Source organism: Exophiala xenobiotica (assembly GCF_000835505.1).
Source record: "Exophiala xenobiotica strain CBS 118157 unplaced genomic scaffold supercont1.6, whole genome shotgun sequence".
Taxonomy (NCBI): Eukaryota; Fungi; Ascomycota; class Eurotiomycetes; order Chaetothyriales; family Herpotrichiellaceae; genus Exophiala; species Exophiala xenobiotica.
In genome coordinates this window covers 1,324,199-1,349,544 of record NW_013562489.1, presented here as the reverse complement: position 1 = coordinate 1,349,544, position 25,346 = coordinate 1,324,199, and the positions used below count along the sequence as shown (strand labels likewise).

Sequence of the window (25,346 nt, the reverse complement as noted above, 5' to 3'; positions counted from 1 at the left end):
CCTCCATCCTCTCAACTTGAGACTTTTAGGTCTCCAATCTGACCTTGCTTCCGACTTGCGGACAGATATGAAAGGTCACGAATAGACAGGTCACCTCTCACAGTCCCTTCCCAACCCTTCAGACCCGTTCACCGCTTCGGCTCTGACCCCATAGGTCTCGGATCAGAGCATAGGTACAGCACGGAGGCATCACACCATTGCGACTTTGCTCAAAAGCCTGGCCAGAAATGCTGGAATTCTCGTAATGCAAGCATTGCAACATCATGCACGTCTCTGACCGGATTTCGCGGTCACTTTCTTGTCTACAGCTTTGCACATACTGATGCTTCTTGCTCCACACATTTTTGCGCGGCAACCAGGCACAGTCGTTCGAAGCTCATTCCAGTCAGCCGACATGGATTTTTCATCGTCTTCCTCGGAGGCCGGCTCGTCAAGGCCTGTTCGCGATGCCAGATTCACCGGAGTAAAAAGTCCCGCAGAGGGCTCGGACCGTGGCAAAGTACCGGAAGGTTCTGCCCAGTTCGACATAATCGCATGGTATCCAAAACATCAAAGCTGTCAACGATACTTCATAGACCACGCTCAGCATGAACCTCTTGTTCAGGCTTTTGCCTCTTTCATCAATATCTTGCTCCCTTTTCAACGACAGCCTCATCCAGTATACAGCACAACCGGATCTCGAAGCGGCAAGGCAAGACTGGATAAGGAAGCGGCACGTCCTAGCAGCTCTGAAGCGACAGCGGCGGCATCAGCTGTCTCTCTCATTCCATACATCCGGCGCCTGGTCGTCACCGGGATGGACGTGCCTCAAGTATTGCATGGGTTCTTCGGCGACGACTGGAGGCCAGGCATTGGGCCACAACGAGAACAGGAGAGGCGGAACTACCTTTTTGCGGCAAAGAGTGGAGGCTGGGCATCTGTCAAGCGGGACTATGATATGCTGCCCCTAGAAACAGTGCCCTTCATGAGACCACTGTATGACCCGACAGATGGCGAAATTGAAGCAGCCGAACGGACTTGGAGCGAATGGCTTGCCCTTGAAGATTGGATGGTTGGCTCAAGGGCGCCAGAGTAGTTGTGATGAAGGTGGGCAGAACTGGTATCTATCGCTGTCAGGCCATGGAGCATCTGTTCTCAATTGTCCTGATTATTATCCGAAAGATTGAAGGTCATAATTGACTTGTGTTTCGAATGATCCTACTCCTATGTATGTACTCGGTACAATCACATTCGTTTCACTGGTAAACCATCCGAGCCTTGTCTGGCTAATATTAGCGCAAGGCTGCAAGGCTGGTCTGGTCCGAGCGCCACTGAATCAATCCCGAGTCATTCGACCTCCAGGAATCTGATAAAGAATTTCCACAAACATCCAACTCATGACTTGTTCATCTCTTGACATGTAGTCTTTCATCCTTTCTATAAATACCTCTCAGTCTGATGCCTACATTTCATGGTCATATTCCACCTTGACTCCACCTTTGACTTGATGCTCGCCATCTGATGAGCGTTAACTTCCGCCGCAATATGATTCGCCACTCCTTCACTTCAAAAGAGTCCTCACGCACGCTGCCTTGACTCGCCTTCGAGTGCGCTGACTACATAAGTCATCATCAATCATGGCGGCTAACGCGCGGATGCTACTCGATCCCAAGTCAATCAAAAAGAACCTGAAGTTGGGAGGTAAGATTTGCGCTGTTGAGATTCCGCCCATAGCGATCTTCTTCAGATGCCCACCATACCTTCCATGCTTTTATTTTGAAGATGTCTCTCTGTTATGCCCTACTCTTGTCATCTAACAGTCTCTTATTTTCAGAAGACAACCAAACAAAAAGCGCTATGCGTTCGCAACAAGAAATCACACAATTTCCCGGACACCGTGGCCCGCCGAACCACAATCCGATACAACCACAGAGCTCATCGAGATATCTCGATCATCGGGCACTGTTGGATCCTCGCACCCTTCTCAACGCAAAACGTTCTCCAGGCTCAACTATTTCTCCAGTCCCACCTTCAAACCAAGACCAGGATGCTCATGACGGCATGCCTTCAATGTTACGATCGAGTCCGGCACTGAATCGCCAGCATAGCGGTCCTAGGTCTCTACTGGAGGCTGTGCACGGCGTCGAATCCCGAGTTGACCATCCTCGAAAGAAGGTGAAGGTCAATGCTAGCAACGACGATGCGGAGCCGAAAAGGGGCAGAAGCTATAGCCACCATCCTAGCAGTGGGATTATCGGAGGGTACATGCGTCCCGATGCAGAGAACTCGGCCGAAAATACGTTGAAGTCGTTGGTCGATCTCACCAATGATGAAGACGATGAAGTCGACGACGACGTTGAATTTGTATCATCCAGGACGCTGAGCGGCGATGAGGAAGTGTGCTACGGTCACTTCTCGACTAATGTTCATGCGCATCTCATCCCGAAACCGAAGAGCAACTCAGTATTCCAAAGTGACAAGGAGTGGCCGGTGATGAAGTGCACACTGACACGCATCCCGTCGAAGGACACTGTTATCGAGGTGTCTGACCCTTTCGGCATCGTCTTCGGCAGAGTCAACCCTGATTTTGCTGCGGCCCTTGCACCTGTGCTTGATGGGCTAGAGGGCATCCGAACTCAGGCGAGGCTCGTCAATCGGCGTAAAAAGCCGGAAGAGTGGCCTCACCTGAAGTGCTCCGAGTACCTGAAGATGATTGTCAACGTTTATGGCCGAAGGAAAGACGTCCAGAAAGTGGGAAAACATTTTGGACAACACAATTTCTGGTTCCGGCCTCCAATGGCCCCTGAGCCGGGCGTTCCCATTGTAAACCCTCACGGGAAGAAGGATGTCATGCCGCAACCGGTGCGGAAGACTGGCCAAGGCCATGTTCTTTCTGATGCTCGTACACTCGAAGAGGCAACGGAAGCCGTCTCGAAACTGTTCGACTCGTTTGCTAATGCGGCCCCTGCTTTGGTGGAAACCGAGCCTCCCGCATCAATAATCACAACACCTTTGTTAAGCCATCAGAAGCAAGCGCTAACTTTTCTTATGCAGCATGAACATCCTCGAACCTTTGGTGACGAAGAATCGGAGAATTCTTCCTTGTGGAGACGGGTCATAGCCAAGACCGGAGCCACCGTCTACCGCGAAGTCGTCAGTGGGATCTCGGTTCGCGACGAGCCCGATCAAGTTCTTGGAGGGCTTCTCGCCGATGTCATGGGTTTGGGGAAAACACTAGAAGCTCTGTCGCTGATCGCGGCCACCCTGGACGATGCGATGGACTTCAGCCGTGAGAAGGTTATTCGAGACGACCAAAACATGCTACTAGCCAATACGAAGGCCACGTTGGTGGTCTGTCCCACGAGTACTGTCAAGAACTGGGAGGACCAAATTGCAACACACATCCATCCGGAGAAAGTCTCTTACTATGTCTATCACGGACCGAATCGAGAACGCAACCCCTACAAGCTGTCGAAGTACGACATCATCCTTGCCACATATGGCGTCGTTGCATCCGAGTTCTCTGGCAGGGGTTCGGCCGGTATCACACCGCTCAAACAGTTGAAGTGGTTCAGAATCATCCTTGATGAAGCTCATACGATCCGGGAGCATAAGGCTCTTCAGTCCCAGGCCATTTATAGCCTAGAAGCCCAGCGTCGATGGTGTCTGACAGGAACCCCTATTCAGAACCGTCTCGACGATTTAGGGTCTCTGACAAGATTTCTACGTCTCTACCCATACGACACTCCAGCTCGATTCAATCAATATATCAGAGGACCTGCTCAGGCCGGAGATCCGAGTTTTCTGAAAGCTTTGCGAGTCTTCGTCGACAGCTTCACTCTACGCCGATTACGAGATCGCATCGACCTGCCAGAGAGAAAGGATTTTGTAGACTTGCTTGACTTCTCGCCGGACGAGAAGCAGCTCCATGACTTCTTCAAAGAAATTGCACATGTGCAGATCCAAGAATTGGCGCACATGAAGCAAAAGAATAGCGGAGTCCAGCACCATGTGCTTCGCGGCATCATGACATTGAGGCTTATTTGTGCACATGGACGAGATTTACTGAAGGAGAAGGATCTGGCAAAACTGAAAGGAGTTACTCACAGCGAGGCTATTGACCTCGATGGTGATTATAAGCCTTCAACCATATCCAGACAAGCTGCTTACGAATCCTTGAACCTGATGACCGAAGCTCAGCTGGATCTATGCAGGAGATGTGAGCGGAAGATCACCCAAATGGAGTTCGAGGACGACGACGGCATTCGGTGTTACATCCTGCCATGTTTCGACCTAATATGCGCTGAATGTTTCGCAGCAGATAAGCAAACTTTCGACAGCATGTCCGACCGAGAAGTTGTGACCTGCCCATACTGCTCCAAAGAGATTGCTGCACAGTACGTTGGATTTAGTGGATCCACGACGCAGGAAATCATTACAGCACCAGATGACAACATCGCTCAAGATGAGGAGGACACAGAAATCCACACATATCATGGCCCACATACCAAGACAAAGGCGCTTTTGCAGGATATTGCCGCCATGGTTAAGGACAGCGAAGCTCTGGAGGCTGCCGGAGAAGCACCACTCAAATGCGTGGTCTTTTCTGAGTTCACCTCCCACCTTGACCTGATTGAGATTGCTCTTCGGGACAATGGCTATTCGTTCGTGAGGATCGATGGCACGATGTCCCTCAACAACCGGAAGAAATCCTTGGATGCACTGGCATATGACAACGATGTTATCATTCTTCTGGCGTCCATCAAAGCAGCCGGCCAAGGACTCAACCTCACCGCAGCGTGTCGAGCCTTCATCATGGAGCCAATGTGGAATCCTGCAGCCGAAGCACAAGCAGTCGACCGAATTTATCGGATTGGACAGAAGCGACCAGTACTAGTCAAACGTTACCAGATGCGTGACAGTATTGAGCGGAAGATTGTCGAGCTCCAGAAACGCAAACAGCAGCTGGCCGACGTATCGTTGAACCAAAACCACAAGCAGCTCAGCAAGAAAGAAGTGAGGGAGCAGCATATGAAGGAGATCCTAGCACTTTTCAAATGATACCTGTCCATTGGAGGACGGCACTTTGCATAACGGGAAAGCCCCAAAAGGAACAACCAGGAGAGGCGTTAGCGGATAGGACACGAGGAGCATTGATGTAACATAGGTCTTGCAAATTACAACTTGGAATGTCGCAAGACTTGGGAACAGGAATACCTTAGGTAGCTAGACAGCGAGCATCAAATCATGATTAGATACAGTAGCAATCCTATGATCCCCCAGGATGCCCCCCACGGCACCCCAAAAGATAGTTGACCGACGCCTATTGTATGCTTATCATTAGCTCCTTGAGGCTCCATCATGGCTCGAACGTCACCGACATTTCTCGCCTCGTGGGACATCCCTCATCCACATTTGTGGCAAGCTTGACGGGTGGGAGATAAATATTAGGTGCATTAGCGTGGCCAAAATGCCATGAAATTGTTGAGTATGGGGATGGAGAATTTTGCAGAGCTTGCCCGAGCGAGCCACCCAGAGCGGGCTGGTGCAGGCTTCCAGCATCCAGAGCCTATCGTTGCCCTCTGCGTGCCTCTGATGCCCCCATCAACCCCCCAATCTCACAGCCACCGACGCCTCTCACTGACAGGCCAAGGAGCCCACGGACAAGCCAATGCGTCGAGTTCTTTCGTCAGGACCGGCACCATGGAACTTCACCCATCATAACGCCTGCACTGTTACTCGGACTAGCAGATATTGACTTTTATGTGCAATCAGGAAGCCATGACCCTGGCCTCAAAAATCGACGCTTGGTTTACGGCTGCCACTGCTTCCTGCTTTTGAGGCTTCCTTCCTGCCTTCCTTGCGTTCTCTTACGGCGTCCTTCGACCCTCGACTGGTGGCATATCTGCCTTCTCTTTGCTCCGGCAGCCTTTTGCGCTGTATCTTCATCTTCCGCCACTCGTTCTTCTCCGCGACATGTGCTGAGCACCCTTAGCCTTTGTTGATTGCATAGTTTGATTGTCGCCGTATCCTTACCTCTACTCTTGCTCAAGATGGTTGTCGTCGATCACCACGAATACCTTTGTGAGGAGGAAAAGCGTCTCAAAGAGGACCGAGAACGCACCAAGTACTGGAAGAAATGGGGACCTTACGTTGCGGAAAGGCAGTGGGCAACGGTCCGTGAAGATTATTCTGACAACGGAGATGCTTGGAGTCACTTCTCTCATGATCAAGCGAGGTCAAGAGCTTACCGGTGGGGCGAAGATGGCATTGCTGGCGTGTGTGACAGCCATGGCATGCAGAACGTCGCATTCGCTTTCTGGAACGAGAAGGATGATTTCTTGAAGGAAAGACTATTCGGCCTGAGCAATCCACAGGGAAATCACGGCGAGAGTATCAAGGAGGCGCATTTCCATGTGGACAATACGCCCACCCACTGTAAGTCTCGTCGAGTTCCCTCTGTCCAGTATTCCGCTAACCTCTCTCACAGCATACATGAAATACCTCTACAAACTACCTCAAAGAAAATTCCCGTACGAACAGTTGGTCGAAGAAAACGCTAAGCGTGGGAAACAAGAGCGCGAGTTCAACATCATCGACTCCGATGCCTTCAAAGACAATCGCTACTTTGACATCTTCATCGAGACTTGCAAAGAGGCAGATGATCCAGAAGAGCTGTTGTTCCGTGTGACGGCATACAACCGTGGTCCAGAGTCTGCACCTCTGCATATCATCCCCCATATGTGGTTCAGAAACACTTGGACTTGGGGCCATGAGTCTGAAAAGCTGAAACCAAACATCCGCATGGTCGGTCCAATGACTGCTCAGTCGAAGCACCACAAACTGGGCACCCGTTTCTTTCAGTTGTCACCGTCGCCCGGATGTGGTGGGGATGCGGATGATGTCCATCCACAGCTAATGTTCACGGAGAACGACACAAATACTGACCGGCTTTACGGTTCCAAGAATAAGCAACCCTATGTCAAAGACGCTTTCCACCGATGGATCGTGGATGAAGAGAAGGGTGCTATCAATCCTCGTTGCTCAGGGACGAAATGTGCTGCTTGGTATGACTTTGGACAAGGAGAAGGTGTGCCTCCAGGGGAGTGTGCTGTGGTCAGATTCCGGTTGTCGCGCAAGTATGATGGCTACCTTAATGAAGAGCTTCTCGACGACATCATGGAACAAAGACGCCAGGAAGCCGATGAATTCTACTACCGAATCAGCCCACTGCCTATGGCTGACGACCTAAGGAATATTCAGCGACAAGCCCTTTCCGGTATGCTCTGGTGCAAGCAACATTACTACTTCATCTGGGACCAATGGGCTAACGGCGATCCTAACATGCCTCCGCCACCGCCTAACCGCAAAGGTGTCCGCAATGAACATTGGAAGCACATGCATCTGGACGACATCCTGTCCATGCCGGACTCGTGGGAGTATCCTTTCTTCGCTGCATGGGATTCTGCATTCCATTGCATCCCACTTGCCATGGTCGATCCAGAATTTGCAAAGAAACAGCTTGACCTGTTCACCCGAGAATGGTACATGCATCCCAACGGACAGCTGCCGGCGTATGAGTGGAATTTTGGGGATGTCAACCCGCCTGTACATGCTTGGGCTGTCTTCAGAACTTTCAAGATTGAACGCAAAATGTACGGACGGCAAGACCTTGACTTCTTGGAACGTGTCTTTCAGAAACTCCTTCTCAACTTCACGTGGTGGGTTAACAGGAAAGATTTCGATGGCAAGAACGTGTTTGAAGGTGGTTTCTTGGGCCTCGACAATATTGGTCTTTTCAACCGTTCCGAGCCTCTGCCTACCGGCGGTGTGCTGGAGCAAGCTGATAGCACGGGATGGATGGCCTTCTATTGTCTATGCATGCTCAACATCTCACTGGAGCTTGCAAAGCACCGGCGGATCTACGAAGACATTGCTTCAAAATTCTTCGAGCACTTCATCTTGATTGCCGATGCCATGACTTTCCGTGCTGGCGGTAAGGAGAAAAGTCTGTGGAACGATGAAGATGGATTCTACTATGATGCGATCTCTTGGGGCGGCCCTTGGACTCAGCAAATGCCCGTGCGCTCCTTGGTCGGCCTCATTCCTCTCTACGCGGTTTGCACTCTGGAGCCGGAACTTATCAACAAGTTCCCCAACTTCAAGCGAAGAATGGAGTGGTTCATTGAAAATCGCCATGATGTCGCAGAGCGCAACATTGCCTCTATGCGCAAGAGAGGTAAAGACCAGCGTCTGCTCCTGTCGCTTGTCAGCAAGGACAGATTGGAGAAGATCCTGAAGAGAATGCTGGACGAGACCGAATTCCTCTCAGATCACGGCATCCGCAGTTTGTCCAAGTACCACGAGAATCATCCTTATAGCATGGACGTCAATGGACAACAGTTCAAGGTCAGCTACGTCTCCGGGGACTCAGACTCTGGCCTCTTCGGTGGCAACTCGAACTGGAGAGGTCCTATTTGGATTGCTGTGAACTTCCTGCTTGTCGAATCACTACTTCGCTTCTACATGTTCTACGGCACAAGCTTCCAGGTAGAATGCCCTACTGGTTCTGGTGAATATATGCACCTGGGCCATGTTGCTGAAGAGATCCAGCATCGTTTGCAGCATCTCATGGTTCGAGATAATGAAGGTCGCCGTGCTATCAACGCGGGCAATGATACTTTGGACTTCGACCCACACTGGAGGGATTACCTATGGTTCTTTGAGTTCTTTGATGGCGACACTGGCCGCGGTCTTGGAGCTTCACATCAATGTGGATGGACTGGTCTGATGGCCAAAATGATCCATGACACTGGTATCAATTGCCGTCTACCACAAACTCCGAGGACACCATCCACGGCCGCTGCCCATTACTTCGACGATATCTACGGCCGGGGTATCACGAGGAAGAACACCTACGTCGGTACACCGGGTCCTGCACCACGTATGCGACGGTCCTCAACCTCTCGTTCGATCGGCAATCGGTCAAGTTTCGTCTCCAGCGTCAATGGTGACCAGAAATCCGAGGATGGTGATGATGGTGAGAACGGCTATTTCCCTGAAATGCCATCACAGTCTCAGCTATCAGAGTCCGACGCTTGGGGCCAAGAGGGCCAGCTTGAAAAGGAGCGCCGAAAGAGCGTTGCCGATAGCCATTACGAAAAGTATGTTGGGGAGCAGCTCAGCCGGCTCAAGACAGACGAAAGTGTCGCTGTCTACGAGGATGAGTTTGAGGCTCAGCTGGATTAGAGGGCTTCCGCAAAGGTGGCGGCCTCCACACCTGGAAGCTCAGCGGTACATTCCCACCCTGTACAGGTTGAACGGTAGACTTATTATTAGACGGGCAGTATAGAAGGAAGACAAGAGCAGATGATATTTTTACACAAGCGTTTTGTATGTGCTACCTAGCGTATTGTCGATCATAAGAGTAGAGCGGGAGGTGTAACGGTGTAGTATGGGATTTTCGATGAATGGCCCTAGTCTAGTGATATGACCTTCTTCACCACGACGCCCGGTGTGCTCTTCTGCGTGCGCATGCTGAATTTCACAGACTACTAGTAGTTATGATCTTCCAATTCTCCTCATTGCATGTCTGTATAGGGGCGCGCATATGTCTTCGTTTCTAGCACGTTTTGAAAACAAGGCACATGGTTCCCTGCTTTAGGGCAATCTTCCCAGGGGCGATTCGATCACTCCGTGGCACGAGGAGGGCTTTCCGGGCAGCAAACAGGGCACGGTGCACTTGAGTCTGTCGAGATGGAGATGTTCGTTTCCGAAGCATTGAGGCTAGTTGCATATATACACACATCTTTCTTGGGTCTTTTTCTTGTCTCACTGTCTTGGAGCAGGCTCCGTGGTGCATAACTGCTGGGCTCGCAGAGTCATCTTCCCGCAAGTGTCTCATGCTCGGTTCGCCCCCTTTCTGGTCCCAACAGTTGGCTCCTCAAAAACTTCCATCCTTTTGCCATGCCATGGTTTTGTTTTACACGGTATCGGTGAGCATCTTGTTCAACCTGGCAATCTTGCTGGATACGCTGAGATCGATGGTGCGCTCGCCAATCTCGACCACAAGACCACCGAGCATATCCGGGTCCACTCTCGTCACGGTCTTGAGCTTCTTACCCTGGCTGTACTCGGACTTGCTGACGGCTGTTTCGAGACGTCTGAGGGTTTTCTCGTCGAGTTTCTAGGATCAAGCATAAATTTGTTAGTATTGCATGCCTTCTTCACCGTTTCGGAAATGGGCCCAGAGATAGGGGCCGCGTCTTCTAAGGGAATCATACAGAAGCACTGGTAACCACCATTTCCATCTCTCCTTTTGCCGCACTCATCAGAGTGCTGAATTTGTCACACACGCCCTCCAGCAGGCCGAGGCGGTTGTTCTCGGCCAGTGCGGAGAGCAGGTTCTTGACCGTACCGGACTTGTCGGCACCGCCGGTGTGCTTTTCAAGTTCGGCGATGATCTGGGACTTGTCAGAGTCGGACAGTGTGGGCGCGCTGAGGATGGTCTGTAGTTTGGGGTCGGATTTGAGGACTTGGAATAGGCTTGAGACCGCTTTGGAGGTCGGGTCGAGGACGTTTTGTTTGGCGGCGGCAGTGTACTATCCAGTGTCGCTGTGTCAGCACTCGTTCATGTAGTCTTTGGATTTTGGCCGATTGAGGTTGTGGATTGTGTCAGTGTCCGGCCTTTCGTGATGTGTGGAAGGGAATTGTCCTCCCCCGAGGCACAATTTTCAGCCGTCCGTTACGTATTGTGACATACCAAGGCATTCGCATAAGTTCCATCGAGACCAAATAGAGCCACGGGAGGTTTCGTGTCTGCGGCTGCAGGAGCAGCGTAGTTTCGGACCGCTGTTCGGGGAGCTGTTCGTCGCGCAGCAGCGAAAGCTGGCCGCATGAGCCTTGAGGACATCATCTTGAGGAGTTTTGTGAGGTCGACGATTTCGCAAAAGAAGGTCAAGGAGACAGCTTGAGGGAGGGGAGAGGAGAGGTCAAGTTCGGGGCAGCACCTTGAGACTGAAGCTTGCAATCATTGACGGTCAAAGTTGAAGCTGCCCCCGAAAATCGGGGCTAGTCCATATTCGGAAAAGTCGACCTCGAACCGAACAATTTTGGAACATTAATACAGCAGAGCACAGTCTTTGTGCTTGATTTTCTACATCACCGAATAATTGTCTCTGCCAAACCATGGACTATAGCATGACCTGACACCTGGATGCCTTTCACTGAGGTGAAGATGTCTTCAGTACGGCGCAAAGCTCCAGCTGCTAACACCATCGTCTATGGTAAGGCGGACGCCTCTTACATCGATCTCTTCATACATCTTCGGGATGATTGCGCGCGCCTGCCTATGCCATGGTCCAGTGCCACCATTGATTGCATCCTGCTTGCTTCGCCAAACGCCTTGACGGCTGTCAGTGAAACGCTTAGAAAATGGAGTTGAAATGCTACTCACAAGTTGCCAGATTCCGCCTGTCGCCGTCTGGAACACCGTACCAATATTTCAAGAGACCGCCACTTTGGGTGGCTTCGACGTGTGAGAGTTTGTCCAGCTTGAACAGAAGGTCGCTGTCAATATCTCGCATCAGCTTGGATCGGAAATCGACAACATAGAATTCGTGCCGTGTCCATGTGTAATCATCGCGATGAGCAAGGGATCTCAACCGAGACATCACACTACTCCAGTCGATGGCGTCCTGGTACTTGGTTATAGCATATTCCGCGGTGGCAGGAGCTAGTGTCGTTAAGGCTAGGGCGAGAAGACGACAGGGCGTTCCCAAGCTTTGGAGGTCCAGTAGATGCTCCGGCTCAGGATACGGTGATACACTCAGCCAGTGAGTCGATGCATCGTGGCCTGGAAGTCCTGGTAGAGACTGAACTGGTTCCAACGCCTGCTCGACAGCATCCGTCACATTCTGTCCAGCATTGGGGGTAATTCCATGAAATTTCTCGTCCACGCCCGGTCGTCTCTGGATGGCTGCTGTTGCCATTGAGTCCGAGAGGTTGATGTAGGTGATGTCAAACGCTTAAAGCTCGAACTGAAATGCAGACCGACAAAGCCGATACTGAAGATGTATGTAATCAAGGTATGATTGAAAAGAATGAGGTGTTGTTGGAAGGGCGGACAAGCAATCTGTAGGTTAGAAAATGTCGTGTTACGGGGAGAAATTGTGTAAAAGGGGTGGCAGATGGCGCAATTGAGGATCCTGATGGTTGGGAAGTCGACCAAACGTACAACTCAATTCAACAGACAATATATGAAAAGAAGGCCGAAGCAAGAAGCGGTCAGTAGAAAAGTAATGCAATGGGATTCTGGGCACCATGTATCCATCTATTCGCATGGCAGATTCCGTCGTTGGGTGCTGAAGCGTGCCAGAGCCCGAATAGCGGGCTGCCAGTGATCTTCCGAGCCTGCTGCATGTACCTATGTGGCCAGGGTCTTTTCGTCGCAATGCTGTCCACAAAATGCATGATTGATGGGAGCAGGATGAGTGAGACGGCGTCAGGCTTCTCATTGCCTTATCGGGGCAAAATATCATTCAAGATTGATAAAAGGCTAGGGACACAGCCAACAGCCAACAGCCATCGGCAGCTAGTTTTCTGCACGACAGACGGCGATTGCCACTGCCATTACCATTACCGCAGCTTGGGCAAGGATGGCCAGCATCACATCAGTCAAAGGATGGCTTGAGATAGAAGGCGCTGATGTTTGGATTCGAGTCGAAGAGTCACATCAACGTGCTTTATGGAGTAATGTTCTCCAGGTAGGTGCCAGGTGTCTAGAGAGAATAGTCGACTTCTCGTCGGCAGTTGAGAAATGCCCGAGTGTCTGATGGATGATGGTGATGGTGACAAGCGGGAGCATGATTGGTGGGATCATGACCTCTCAAGCTCTGTGCCTCTGCCGGACATGGATTTTCCTTATCCGTCCCTCCCATTTTTTCACCTTCAAAGAAGCGACCAAAAAAAGGTCAAAAGGTCACCGCAATTCAACTCCCTCCTTCACCCATTCACTCCCCTCATTTTCCTCCCACCGCAACAACACAATACCACCACTACCTTCTCCCTCCTCATCCCTCCAATCCCATCAATACCGCCATCATGGGCAGTGCTCCAGCTCAAAAGTTCAAGGTCGCAGACATCTCACTGGCTGCCTTTGGCCGTCGTGAGATCGAGCTCGCCGAGATTGAGATGCCTGGTCTAATGGCTATCCGACAGAAATATGCTGCAGACCAGCCTCTTGCCGGTGCCAGAATCGCTGGCTGCCTTCACATGACCATCCAAACTGCCGTCCTTATCGAAACCCTGAAAGCTCTCGGTGCAGAAGTCACCTGGTCCTCTTGCAACATCTTCTCCACACAAGACCATGCCGCAGCTGCGATTGCTGCAGGTGGCACTCCCGTCTTTGCCTGGAAAGGAGAGACCGAAGAGGAATACGAATGGTGCTTGGAGCAACAACTGAAGGCTTTCCCTTCAGGAAAGAGCTTGAACCTCATTCTCGATGATGGTGGTGATTTGACCGCCCTGGTCCACAACAAATACCCAGAGATGCTCAAGGACTGCTACGGTATATCAGAAGAGACTACAACTGGTGTCCACCATCTCTACAGATCGCTCAAGGACAAGAAGCTCATGTGCCCCGCAATCAACGTCAATGACAGCGTCACCAAGTCCAAGTTCGACAACTTGTACGGCTGCAGAGAATCCCTTGTCGATGGTATCAAGCGTGCCACCGATGTTATGATTGCTGGCAAGATTGCCGTCGTAGCAGGCTATGGTGATGTCGGCAAGGGCTGCGCTCAAGCTCTTCACAGCATGGGTGCCCGCGTGCTCGTCACCGAGATTGACCCCGTCAACGCCCTCCAAGCTGCTGTCTCTGGCTTTGAAGTCGTCACCATGGATGATGCCGCTTCCCAAGGCCAGATTTTCGTCACCACCACTGGTTGCAGAGACATCATTGTTGGGAAACACTTCGAAGCCATGCGTAACGATGCTATTGTCTGCAACATTGGTCACTTCGACATTGAGATCGATGTCGCCTGGTTGAAGAAGAACGCCAAGGAGGTTACAAACATCAAGCCTCAAGTCGACCGATACACCATGCCCAGCGGTCGTCACATCATCCTCCTCGCCGAAGGTCGTCTGGTCAACCTTGGTTGTGCCACTGGTCACCCTTCCTTCGTCATGTCCTGCTCTTTCTCCAACCAAGTCCTTGCTCAGATCCTGCTCTACAAGGCTGAGGATGAGGCCTTTGGCAAGAAGTACGTTGAGTTCGGCAAGACTGGCAAGAAGGAAATTGGTGTCTACGTGCTGCCCAAGATCCTGGACGAGCAGGTCGCCCTGCTTCATCTGGAGCACGTCAATGCCAAGTTGACCAAGCTTACCCCTGTTCAAGCCGAGTACCTGGGCTTGGAGGTGGAGGGTCCTTTCAAGTCGGACATTTACCGATACTAGATCTCATCCGTGTACAGTCTCGCATTGTTAACGCATTTCGTACCGGCGTCAGGTCTTCGGGGTTGTTCTTATGCTCAACGCATAGAATAAGAGGGACATGGTTCATTGGACGGCAAAAGAATTGCAACTTCTCAACGACTTCAACGAGGGGAAAATGGCGGGAATGATGATATGACAGACACGACAAAAGTTCAGTGTCTTTCTTGACCTCTTGAGCCAGCGTACAAGAGGTAGATGAGGAGAATTACGTCCTTCAACGGACGATGTTGAAGAGCTTCATCAGCTTTTCAGAAGATACCCCGGATAGATAGCAAGAATAAACATTTGCTAATACAACCACACGATGATATGTTCTATCGATTCCCTGGTGTTTCTTCTTTGGCTCATCTTGAAGTAGAGACATACGCACGTGCTCTGACTCGCGACTGCTTGGTATAGGTTAGCGTATATCGTGCACTTTGACGTATGCAAGTGCCATCGCCTGACACTGCTTCGGACGTTTTGACTGGTGGAGAGGGGATCAGATATGCAGTTCTTCTTTCATTCTTGAGTCGAGGGTGGCAAAACGAAGTGTCCTCATCACGCCTCATCAACCCACGGGCACAAGAGTACAGGTGGAGGCTTTTACCAACGTCGCTTAACCATTACTTTTAGGCGACAACACCCGCGATAAGAGCAGCATGCGTCGGATCTACCAGTCCAAGAATGACTATCTCGTCGGCCTTGTGGATATGGGGAGGTGAGCGCTCGAGCATACCAGGCATTTCCACTCGTTGACAGAAATAATTCTGACAAGTCTGTAATGTTTCAGCAATGGAATCCGATTCTCCATTTCAGATCTCTCCCCTCCTACTACCAGAATACTACCAACAATCTACAAAGACCGCTCTGGAATATCACTTTATGACGCACAATTCGACCCAGATACTGGGGGGAAAATTCCTATCCCACTTCGTGTTATCAAAAATGTCACCGCCGAGCTCGAACGCTTCAGCCTTGTCTGTCAGGAGTTCGGCGTCCCAGAAGGCAACATTTCACTCGTCGCAACTGAGGCCACCCGCACGGCACTCAACTCCGGCGAACTCCGAAGTCACATCAGAGACAAGACAGGCCTGGAAGTCCAGATGTTGACCAAAGAAGAAGAGGGCAATGTTGGAGCAATGGGTATTGTAAGCAGTTTGCCGACCGTCAAAGGTCTTGTTATGGACTTGGGAGGAGGAAGTGCTCAGTTGACCTGGATCATCTCTGAAGACGGCATGGTGCGTACGAGTCCCAAGATTGCAGTCTCGTTTCCCTACGGTGCTGCAGCCTTGACCAAAAGACTGGAGGAGTGTGAACACGCGGATGACCCACACAAAGCCAAAGAGGAGTTCAGACGGGAAATCAGCGAGCAATTCCGCAAGGCGTTGATCGATCTGGAAATTCCACCAGAGCTTACTGATCGAGCTCGCAGGGAAGGTGGCTGGCACTTATACTTGTCGGGAGGAGGCTTTCGGGGTTGGGGATACTTACTCTTGCATCAGTCGCAGAAACATGGCATGCACTATCCAATATCAATTATCAACGGCTTCAAAGTCTATAACGAGGAGCTGACAGACACTGAAAGGCTGAAGGAGGTGGCTCGAAATGCTGAAAAGATCTTTCGAGTCTCGGACCGACGCAGATATCAGGTCCCAGCAGTGGCTTTCCTCATCAATGTCCTATCCAATACTCTGCCACAGGGACCACTGGTTGCACGATTCTGTCAAGGTGGTGTTCGAGAAGGAATATTGTTCCGCGACCTACCACGGTCGATCCGAGCACAAGACCCCATCGCCGTTGCTTCGGCGCCCTTTGCACGACCTTCCGCACCACATTTCAAAACCCTGCTCCTCAATGCTCTGCCGTCACCGGCATACGGAAAATCGGTCCCTGACTCAATCACACAGCACATCATCGAAGGACTTGCTAACCTGTGTTTCCAACACGCCACATTGAGCAAGGAATTGGCCTCTTTTTCAGCGCTATATTGTACCATAAGCGGCGTGCTAGCCCCCGCACATTGCTTGTCTCACTCATCACGAGCCAAGATTGCTCTGATGCTGGAAAGTCGATATGATGGCGAGTTGCCACCGCGTGAAGACCAATACAAGCGTCTCCTCGAAGACCTTCTAACGCCCGAAGAGGTTTGGTGGTGCAGATATGCTGGCACCCTAGCTTGGCTAATCGGTCAGATCTACCCGACCGGAGTTATTGGGTCGAAGCTTAAGTTGTGGCTGTCTGCGCGGTTTGTCGACAACTTGGGCAAAGAGGCAGACAAGAAAGGGGTGGAAATCACGATATCGATCCCAAGGTCCGAGGAACGGGTTTTGCTTTATTCCGATGGCGACAGAGACGATGATGAAGACGAAGACGAGAATCCCATTGTTGGCAGGACACGGATCGAAGGGTATGCGAAGAAAGTGGCAAAGGTGGGAAAGAAGAAGAACTGGGTTGGAGGGAGAGATGGATGGGGTATGAAGGTCGACGTGATTGTCGCTGAGCAGTTGTCGTCGCATTGAGATTGAGGTGGGAGCTTTGAAATTAGGGACCAACAGTACATTCGCGAGATGCACTCCACTAGCAGGCTCTGTCGTGATATATGGCATATGGCCTATGTTAGCCAACTGCGGAAGAAGGAATTTGGTCTTTTCACGGACGATGGGCGTTGAGGGGGTGTGTCTCAGCGTCAGATCGAGCCTAACTTAGTAGACCTAGGTAGGATGATGATACGGCATCAGTAGGTGTGGCAATACTCCGTAGTAGGGGTAATGTTGGTTTAAGTTGTGCCCACCTGCCTAGATCGAGCTTAAATTCACCCCCATGACGCCCCCAATATCAGCGCTTCCTTGCTTAAGCTAGTTGACTTACAGTACCTGTAAGTTAGTCAAATCATCAACTCGCGCAACACCTGAATCCCAGTCAAAAGGTGCGATACTTTCTCTGAGTGTGACTCATTCGTACCAGCAAGAAAGGCTACGCTACTGAATGGCAGTCTCTCTAGAAGGCCACATCCACCTTCAGTGACTCAGCCAATCCGGGATCTGAGTTAGGGCTACAGCTCCTTCGTTGAATACTAGTAGCTGTGATTTAGCCCTGTACTGTGCCTCGCTCATTGGCGCATCGATTTGAGGCAGCAGTCTCTGTGTCCAAGCAAATGTCGAGTACTAGTACCTGATGTTCTCACTGCGGCCTGTTGGAGCACGCGCCAGATACATCCCCATAGTCAGTCTCGTTCTGGGAAAGGCACCACAATCTTCGCTCACATTCTCGGCCACAAGGCTTTACTACGACGCCACCAGACCCATTCACGGATATCCCACAATGGCCACGGACAATGAACACAAGGACGGCGGCTCGACTACACCGTCTAGACGCAGCAGAGGAGGCAAAGGGCAGCAGAGGAGGCAAAGGGCAGCAGAACAAAGGGAAGGCCAAAACCAAAAGACCGACACATTTCATTTGTCTGCCGCTGGTCACAGAATCGTCGATCCCACAATTATCAGAGTCATTAGCTCATTTTCGATCCGTGACTACACCTCTCCTCGACGCCAACACCACGGGCAGGAATGATGCTGCAGGAAGAAATCCCGAGCCTGAAGGCAGCTCTGCAACCGGGCTGAGAAGTACTAATACTAGTACTCGTCCAGAAGCCGGAGTTGGGCCCGGCTCGAACGGTGGAGGTACTAGTATAAGACGAGATGAAACCCTCCGGCTTGTCCCTGCCGGCGCACACCGTCCGCCAGGAACGTTCCACCTCACGCTTGGCACAATGGATCTGAGCGAGCAGGAGGACATGGATATCGCTTTGCGGTTGTTGCAGGATATCGACTACGTACAACTGCTGGGCGACGCGGAAAGGCAGAGGGACGAGTTGCTTCGCGACAAACCAGAGCGACGTGCCAAACGGGGTGAGACTCCCACCGCAACGGACCCCTGTGAAGGACAGGACCCGGTCGAGGAACAGGGTGAGATTGAGGAAGAAGGCGAAAACCATGACAGAGAAGACAAGGTCGAAGCCGATCTTGAAGTCGAATCTGGGACGGAAAGCGGAGGCCAGCGCGAAGGAAAGGGGATATTGCAGGCAGCGAAGGAGGCTATCAAGGCGCCGTTGCAATCCCTGGCACGGTCGATCTCGCCGCCACCACTATCCGGCTCAACAACACTCTCAACTGCTCAATCGGCCTCTGCATCTACACCTGCGGTTTCAGTTTCAGGTCCACTTTCAGGACAGGAACAGCAGCACGATTGCCACCTCGCAACATCTTTGACCATCACCCTCTCCGGCCTAGGCACGTTCCCGAGCGCAAGCAGCAGCCGCGTGTTCTACGCCAATCCTCAGGATCCCACTTCCCGACTCCTGCCGTTTGGCAGACTCGTCCGTCAGCGGTTCCAAGACGCGGGACTGGTCACGGAGACGAGGCCATTAGTGTTGCACGCGACCGTGGCGAATCTGATTTATGATAAGACGAAGAAGGGCAAAGGGAAAGGGAGGTACGGAAAAGGAGCTTGTGGAGGGGGAGGGATGGGTGTCGATGCCAGGGATATACTCCGGTTTTTCAACGATGGGAGGGCGGTCAGACACAGGGAAGAAGCATTACAGATGGGAAGAAGGACGGAAGACACTGCGAAAATTCTCGCCAGAGACGAGGCGGCAGCTGGGAAGGCGCGCGAGGCTGAGGAGAAGGAGGTGGATGTGGAGGATGAGCATCTCCAGCAGCACAAGATCGAGGCCAATGACGAGGGCCGTGGTGACTCCTCTTCAGGTTCGTCAGATGCAATGAACAAGAACGAGGCGTTGTCCGAATATATATGGGCAAGTGACATCCCCGTCGACAGGATCCGGATCTGTAAGATGGGCGCTGCGAAATCTGACATTGAGGGATGGGGGTTGGAATATAAGGCTGTCGCGGAGAAAGTGTTCTATCCCTGATCCGATCAATCCTTACCTAGGTACGCTTTACTGAAAGAAGGACGACTTCAAAAGAAGCCATGGAAATCCTGATTTTGTCGTAGCCTTTGCTTGATCTTCAATATTATACTCCGCGATGTTCGTCCCAACTCAGATACTAGTGGTACTAGTAATACTGCCACACCTTCCATTTAATATGGACCCTAGCAAGGCATATATATATATAATCCCCGAACCATCGTCCTTCACCACTTTTGCGCTAACTTATCCCCCGCCGCTTTGCTCTCGAGCTAACGACTATTTAGTCGACTCGCTCCCTCGTCCGCTCTCTTCTACTCCCTTCCTCTCTTTTGCGCTTCTCTCCTACTCTCTTCTACTTTCTTACGGCTTTAGCCCGCTTCTATCGTACTTCTTTATATATTAGTAAAGATTTCGTTTAGACTTTATTGTCTTTATAGATATTAACGTTATATATATTTAGCTTTAAGTAACTTTATTTAATAATTCCTATTAATTAAGGTTCGGGATCAAAATCTGAATCTCTAAATATAAAGGTGGAATCAGAATCTAACATTGATCTCCAAAATATATCTAAATATAGAAGTGAGGAATCTGAAGATTCTAATTTGTACGGTCCTACTCCTGAAATTCCAAAATCTAATAAACGTAAGTTTAACGAAATTTCACAGGGAGAAAGTTCACAACAATAAGGTAGTTACTTAAAAAAAATATTATAATGTTTATTTTTTAGGTTTTGACAATAATGAGACACCTTTATTTACTTTATTTTATTCGATTGATTAGAAGACAGTTTATACGGGGCGCAGATCCCATATTAATAAAACAACCAATAATATAGCTGAACTTAATATTAATTCATAACTAATTAACTGTGCCGTACTTCTTAAAGAACCTAAAAAAGAATATTTAGAATTGGCTGATCAACCTGCTAGTAAAATACTAGAAAGAAAAACAATGGCAAGTATACAGCGTAGACTGGGTCCAAATATAGTGTTGTGGAGATGATCGTTGCTCCTAACAGTTAGGGGGTGGACGAGGGCCAAGGAGGCAGGTGTCAGGAGTATCAAAACGGTATATAGAAGGCACGTAGATAGTTAGATAGCACACACACAGAACGATCAAGCATGCATGCGAGAACTCGAAGATAGCCGTCGTGGACATCTCTGTACCGACACGTTTCGTTTTGCATACGTTTTACTATGGCATGAAGAATTGGAGCGCATCCTTACGTTCGCAGCGCCGTTGTGCAGTTTCGATTACAGGTTGTCGACTCCTGGGTGCACGTGGTGCTTCCTTGATCCCCCCCTATAATAGTTGGATACTATGGTTTATTATAGGCATTTGCTAACGCATTAAAATTATTATTAAAAGAATATGTAGGGCCAACACAAGCTAATTTAATACTATTTTTTTTAGGTCCTATTATAACATTAATATTTTCTTTGCTAGGATTATTTATAATACTACTGCACATTATTGAGTTTATTTAAAAGATGTAAATAGAAATTATGATAGGGATTTTTTTAACCGCAATTCATAAATTAATGAATTATAACAGCCGTGCAGCACTTGTAATATTCTTAATAATATTCAAAATATAGTAAAGTTATACGCGGATCCTCGAATTAAATAATATACTTCACTACTGATTTTAGCAACGGTCTAATGATTTCAATTTGTGCATTTCCGCCTTAGTTATAAGGTGGAGTACTTACATTTTCATTTATAAATTAAATTATTCTAGTCTATGACACTTATAATTGTCTCCAAGGATAAAAACTCTTATTAGAATTTAAGTATATAATTTATTACTATATTTTTAGTAATATATAATAAAAGGAAAGCCGACATTACAAATAATTAACGAAAGGAAAAATCAGCACTATATAGTAAATGATAACTATAGTAATTTAAACCGTCTAAAATAATAGAAGGATATATACCTAGTATAATAGTAAATAAAACCAAAACTAATAGCATAAAAAATTCTCTTCTATTTAAATCAGGTAAATTTCTTTTTAATAATGTACATAGTTTACTGCCTAAATATTTAGTTGTTCCTAAAAAAAGCTCGAGAAGCCAAGAACCTACCGATTATTTTGGTGGTGATGATTAATTCGTTCTTTTATTCTTAAAAAGCCAAAGTCGAGCAGTTCAGCCGCAGGCTCTCAGGCTGTCGTGTGGCATTTCAGCCTGCGCAGCGTGGCAGGAGGCTGGGGAATGTGAACGACTTCAGCAATCACATATGGCCTCCACTCGTGTGCATGAAGACGGCAAGACGCAGTCAGCCACCTGGCAGTGGCTACCGCTGCCACTGTGGCTGCCTCGTTACTTGTCAGATACATGCCGCCCGTTGTCGGGTCAGTCCTCGGCTGTTTGTCAACCAGAGTCTGAGTACCTGACACGGGTGCTCGATGGCACGAAACACCAGCACAGGCCAACGGCAGCATGACTTAGTAATGTGATAATTGGTTCTACAATACAGACGTGCCGCTATTCGTGATCTATCATGCCAAAATAGCAGAAGAGGAAACATTGAGATCTCCATGAGGGTGAAGCGGTTTTCCCTCTTTCTGGAAGGTTGAAGAAATCGGGTATGGGAAAGGTCAAATGTCGGTATTATTGAAGAAGAATGATATCTGCGCTAGAACAGTGGCTTCACAACATAGAAGCCTGCTTCAGTGGGTGATCGACGCTGTGGGTGGTGAACAAGACGGGGTGGATGTCGAAGTACCTCGTGTTCATGTCACCACGCAGGGCGTTTCACCACGCCGGGGGATGTCGATTATATTGCTGGTCCATCATGCAAAAAGCCTCTCGTTTTCGCCGCTTTACTCACCCTCGGCTCACCTGCTTCTTCCTGAGCGATCCCTGACCTCGCCCTCCCAATCTGGCCCCCTTCTTATGTACTCGAACTGAGTAGTTGGGCGCCTCCTGTGATGCTCTCTTGCATAGTAATGATGGGTCTCCGCCTACTTCGTTCGAAGGCCTGGTGGAAGGTCGGATTTGTGTGGGTCCGCTTGTATATATGTACGCCGTCCATCGCTCGCGCATTCGTCTTCTACTCGGTGGTTACAGGCCGGACGTTTTTGCTACAACGTGGCTTGTCGTCCTCACTGCGACGCTGACGCCCTACTACGTTTCCACCTCAACGCCCTCATCGATTGTCCTTCTTCCTAGCGTATTTTCCCAACGAATTTCCCTCTGCTTTCGGCCGTGCTACTTTTGCACTCGATGGCGAAAGGTCGATCAGGCTTCTTCGACCGGGCAGAACGCAGAACAACGAGGTTCGAAACTGAAAAAGATCGGGATCGATGGAAAGTCTATCCACAAGTCCCTTAAAGATGAAACAAAGATACGATTCTTCTACCAATGGCGAGTCCACGGGTCGGGCACACAAGATGGACAGACAAGCCCTCGCCTCGAAGTCTACCTAGCAACCTCCTTGTCCAGCTCTGCTGCCAGATCGTTGGCAGTCTTGTATCCTTGAGTCCAACATTTCTCGACAATGTGACCTAGCCACATTCCCGTAGTCGATGGAAGACTGTCTCGTGGTGGGCAGGAGGTTGGATCCAGTCGTGAAAGATGTCGAATTCGCACCTGTGACCAGCCACAATTTCGAACATCACCGCACCAAACTATCCAATGTCGGTCAAAATCGAGTACCCAAGGTCATCACCTCCACAAAGATCCCAGTCGAGAGGCATTAAGGTAGAATTCCCGAAGTCTGCGAATTTGAGGTTCAAATCGTCGTCAAGTAGGAGATTATCCAAACGGATGTCAGAGATGACAACGCGTTGATGATGGATGTAGGCCAGGGTGTGTGCCATTTGGGTCAGCCAAGAGAGTTGCTGATTCCGCTCTGGCCTCGTCTGATCAAGATAATGTCGAAGATCGCCACTCTTCATGAGTGCCATCTGAATCGAAGGATGAGATGATGAGAGATTGTAACTGCGTAGGATCCCTGGGTGATCGCCTAGTCTTCTGTAGATCGCTTTTTCCTTCTCTATCTCACGGATAAGAGGAGGGCGCTCGTCATAGTTCCCCTCCTCAGGCGTCAACCTTCCTTTGATAACAGGAATCCCGTCTCGCTTAATGACCCTAGATATTCGAGGTATCTTAAGAGCATACGGAGAAGTGCACCAAATGTAGTTGCCGCGCTAAATTTTAGTGCGGGCGGGGAATGCGGCTTGGCAGCTCTCAGAGTTGCGGTGTAAGGATTGCCTACCAATTTGTATGGCACTTTTCAGCACTCGCCTCGAGATTTTTGTACTTTGCATACAAAGCCCATGATAATCACATCTCTAGTATCTGTAATTGGCTTTGTTTTGTGCCCATTTCCCTCTAGAATAGCCCCTCGTTTACCTGATTTTGTCGATCCTGGAGGGTGCGCTGAGCGCGGAGACGGTGGTAGGCAAGAGGTACATCAATGGATGCTTGTCCTACCGACGATGATCTGGCAGACGGTTAGTTTTTGCCCTCATGCCTTCTTCTATCTCTCATCTTGCGGCAGAAGCAGCCAAAATCAGAGAAACCGAGCGGCCGCGGCGCAAGAATTCGCCTACCGTTAGACCTATAACCGAGTCGGCCTCGCAGAGAGACACTGGCACTAGGTATTCTATTGCTCAACGGTCCCAGGCTCTTACCCTGCATTCCATCGGTTGGAAAACTGCGCAAATTGCAGCCTATACCAAGATCCCTGAGCGATCTGTCCGAGCGATTGCGGAGAAGGCAAGGAAGAGAGGATTTACGCCGCAAGAGGATCCTCGAGTCCTCGACCATTTCGTTGAGGATGGATATAAACCAGGGCGTCCAAGAGAAGTGTTAGAAGTCAAGGAAGAGGAAGTTCTGAGTTCATTGAGAACAAATAGATCCACAAGAGAGAAATCCGCAGAAGTTCTAGCCTATGAGCATGGTGTTAGCACATCAACAGCCCTTCGCATTCTTCATAAACATGGCCTAAACAGCGTAAAACCAACGACAAAACCAGGCCTTAATCTGGAGCAACGTGCGGCGCGGCTTGCGTTTTGTCTTGCGCATCAAGATTGGACCCTCGAGGATTGGAAGAAGGTAATTTGGAGCGATGAAACGAGCGTTATCCTGGGGCATCGACGAGGTTCTATCCGGGTATGGCGGACACCTGAAGAGCCATTTGAGAAGTCTGTTATCCGTCGTCGCTGGAAAGGTTACTCAGAATTCATGTTTTGGGGTTGTTTTACTTACGACAAGATTGGTCCCTGTCATATCTATCGAGCAGAGACTGCCGCAGAGAAAGAGGCGTCTCAGAAAGAGATTAATGAGTTAAATGAGGCTCTCGAGTCAGAAAAACGTAAGGAGTGGGAATTATCAAATGGCGTAAGACGGCTAGGCCTCAGAAATCTCCCAGGACGCAAGCCAAAATGGCGCTTTACTAAAGAGACAGGTAAACTGGTAAGACGAGGTAAGGGAGGAATTGACTGGTGGCGCTATTACAAGGTCTGAAATCTATCCTCTCAAGATCTCTCTATCTAACAGGAATCAGGAGGTTGTTCTCCCAAAGCTGATTCCATTTGCTCGCGAGTGCGGCCCCGATGCTATCATCCAAGAGGACAATGCCTCACCACATGCCTATCACTTCATCGGACGAACTTACTCTATACAAGGCCTCAACAGGATGCTCTGGCCAGGCAACTCCCCTGATCTCTCTGCTATCGAAAAAGGCTGGCCATGGATGAAAAGAGTTACTACCTTTAAGGGAGCTCCGCGGACAAGAACTGACTTGGAAACCTCATGGATGAGCAAGTGGGGAACAATCCCACAGGACTCAATTCGAGGCTGGATTGAGGGCATCATGGAGAATATCAAAAAGGTCATTGCGTTAGAGGGCGGCAACGAGTACCCTGAGGGCCGCGAGAGCAAGAGATCATATAAAGGGCGCAGGCGCATTGGAGAGCTGTTTAAACACTCCTGGATCCAAGACGAT

General features: G+C 49.8%; 9 protein-coding genes across 10 annotated transcripts in view; 7 read left to right on the top strand and 2 right to left on the bottom strand.

Annotated features, from left to right (window-relative positions):
• Window positions 1–10: 10 nt before the first annotated feature.
• PV05_09801 (uncharacterized protein) lies at window positions 11–1,235 on the top strand. Its single transcript, XM_013456174.1, has one exon. The coding sequence runs from the start codon at window positions 323–325 to the stop codon at window positions 1,073–1,075; it is 753 nt and encodes a 250-aa protein (XP_013311628.1). The 5' UTR covers window positions 11–322; the 3' UTR covers window positions 1,076–1,235.
• Window positions 1,236–1,362: 127 nt separating this feature from the next.
• PV05_09800 (uncharacterized protein) lies at window positions 1,363–5,256 on the top strand. The gene is made up of 2 exons (XM_013456173.1): window positions 1,363–1,680; window positions 1,814–5,256. Exons 1-2 carry the CDS (start codon window positions 1,617–1,619, stop codon window positions 5,038–5,040), a joined length of 3,291 nt encoding a protein of 1,096 aa, XP_013311627.1. The 5' UTR covers window positions 1,363–1,616; the 3' UTR covers window positions 5,041–5,256.
• Window positions 5,257–5,704: 448 nt separating this feature from the next.
• PV05_09799 (uncharacterized protein) lies at window positions 5,705–9,425 on the top strand. The gene is made up of 2 exons (XM_013456172.1): window positions 5,705–6,417; window positions 6,470–9,425. Exons 1-2 carry the CDS (start codon window positions 6,033–6,035, stop codon window positions 9,226–9,228), a joined length of 3,144 nt encoding a protein of 1,047 aa, XP_013311626.1. The 5' UTR covers window positions 5,705–6,032; the 3' UTR covers window positions 9,229–9,425.
• Window positions 9,426–9,742: 317 nt separating this feature from the next.
• On the bottom strand, window positions 9,743–10,981 carry PV05_09798 (ATP synthase F1, delta subunit). The gene is made up of 3 exons (XM_013456171.1): window positions 10,742–10,981; window positions 10,263–10,580; window positions 9,743–10,165 (listed from the first exon to the last, which is right to left on the bottom strand). Exons 1-3 carry the CDS (start codon window positions 10,892–10,894, stop codon window positions 9,962–9,964), a joined length of 675 nt encoding a protein of 224 aa, XP_013311625.1. The 5' UTR covers window positions 10,895–10,981; the 3' UTR covers window positions 9,743–9,961.
• A 123-nt stretch (window positions 10,982–11,104) lies between these two features.
• Window positions 11,105–12,134, bottom strand: PV05_09797. Of its 2 annotated transcripts, XM_013456169.1 has the most exons (3): window positions 11,602–12,134; window positions 11,435–11,547; window positions 11,105–11,382 (listed from the first exon to the last, which is right to left on the bottom strand). In XM_013456169.1, exons 1-3 carry the CDS (start codon window positions 11,967–11,969, stop codon window positions 11,222–11,224), a joined length of 642 nt encoding a protein of 213 aa, XP_013311623.1. In that variant the 5' UTR covers window positions 11,970–12,134; the 3' UTR covers window positions 11,105–11,221. The 2 variants fall into 2 exon arrangements, with proteins under 2 accessions (XP_013311623.1, XP_013311624.1); XM_013456170.1 differs by having other exon boundaries at window positions 11,435–12,134.
• Window positions 12,135–12,914: 780 nt separating this feature from the next.
• PV05_09796 (adenosylhomocysteinase) lies at window positions 12,915–14,777 on the top strand. Its single transcript, XM_013456168.1, has one exon. The coding sequence runs from the start codon at window positions 13,081–13,083 to the stop codon at window positions 14,431–14,433; it is 1,353 nt and encodes a 450-aa protein (XP_013311622.1). The 5' UTR covers window positions 12,915–13,080; the 3' UTR covers window positions 14,434–14,777.
• Window positions 14,778–14,933: 156 nt separating this feature from the next.
• PV05_09795 (uncharacterized protein) lies at window positions 14,934–17,260 on the top strand. The gene is made up of 2 exons (XM_013456167.1): window positions 14,934–15,172; window positions 15,245–17,260. The coding sequence occupies exons 1-2, from the start codon at window positions 15,114–15,116 to the stop codon at window positions 16,971–16,973; spliced, it is 1,788 nt and encodes a 595-aa protein (XP_013311621.1). The 5' UTR covers window positions 14,934–15,113; the 3' UTR covers window positions 16,974–17,260.
• Window positions 17,261–17,788: 528 nt separating this feature from the next.
• On the top strand, window positions 17,789–19,441 carry PV05_09794 (uncharacterized protein; the record flags this gene model as incomplete). Its single annotated transcript, XM_013456166.1, has 1 exon — window positions 17,789–19,441. The coding sequence occupies one exon, from the start codon at window positions 17,789–17,791 to the stop codon at window positions 19,382–19,384; it is 1,596 nt and encodes a 531-aa protein (XP_013311620.1). The 3' UTR covers window positions 19,385–19,441.
• A 4,195-nt stretch (window positions 19,442–23,636) lies between these two features.
• Window positions 23,637–25,346, top strand: part of PV05_09793 (uncharacterized protein) — a 3,717-nt gene continuing 2,007 nt past the window's right edge. The window contains exons 1-2 of the mRNA XM_013456165.1: window positions 23,637–23,850; window positions 23,898–24,859. Coding sequence (XP_013311619.1) covers window positions 23,814–23,850; window positions 23,898–24,859 — 999 coding nt within the window. The 5' untranslated portion in view covers window positions 23,637–23,813. The remainder of the gene's footprint in view (window positions 23,851–23,897; window positions 24,860–25,346) is intronic.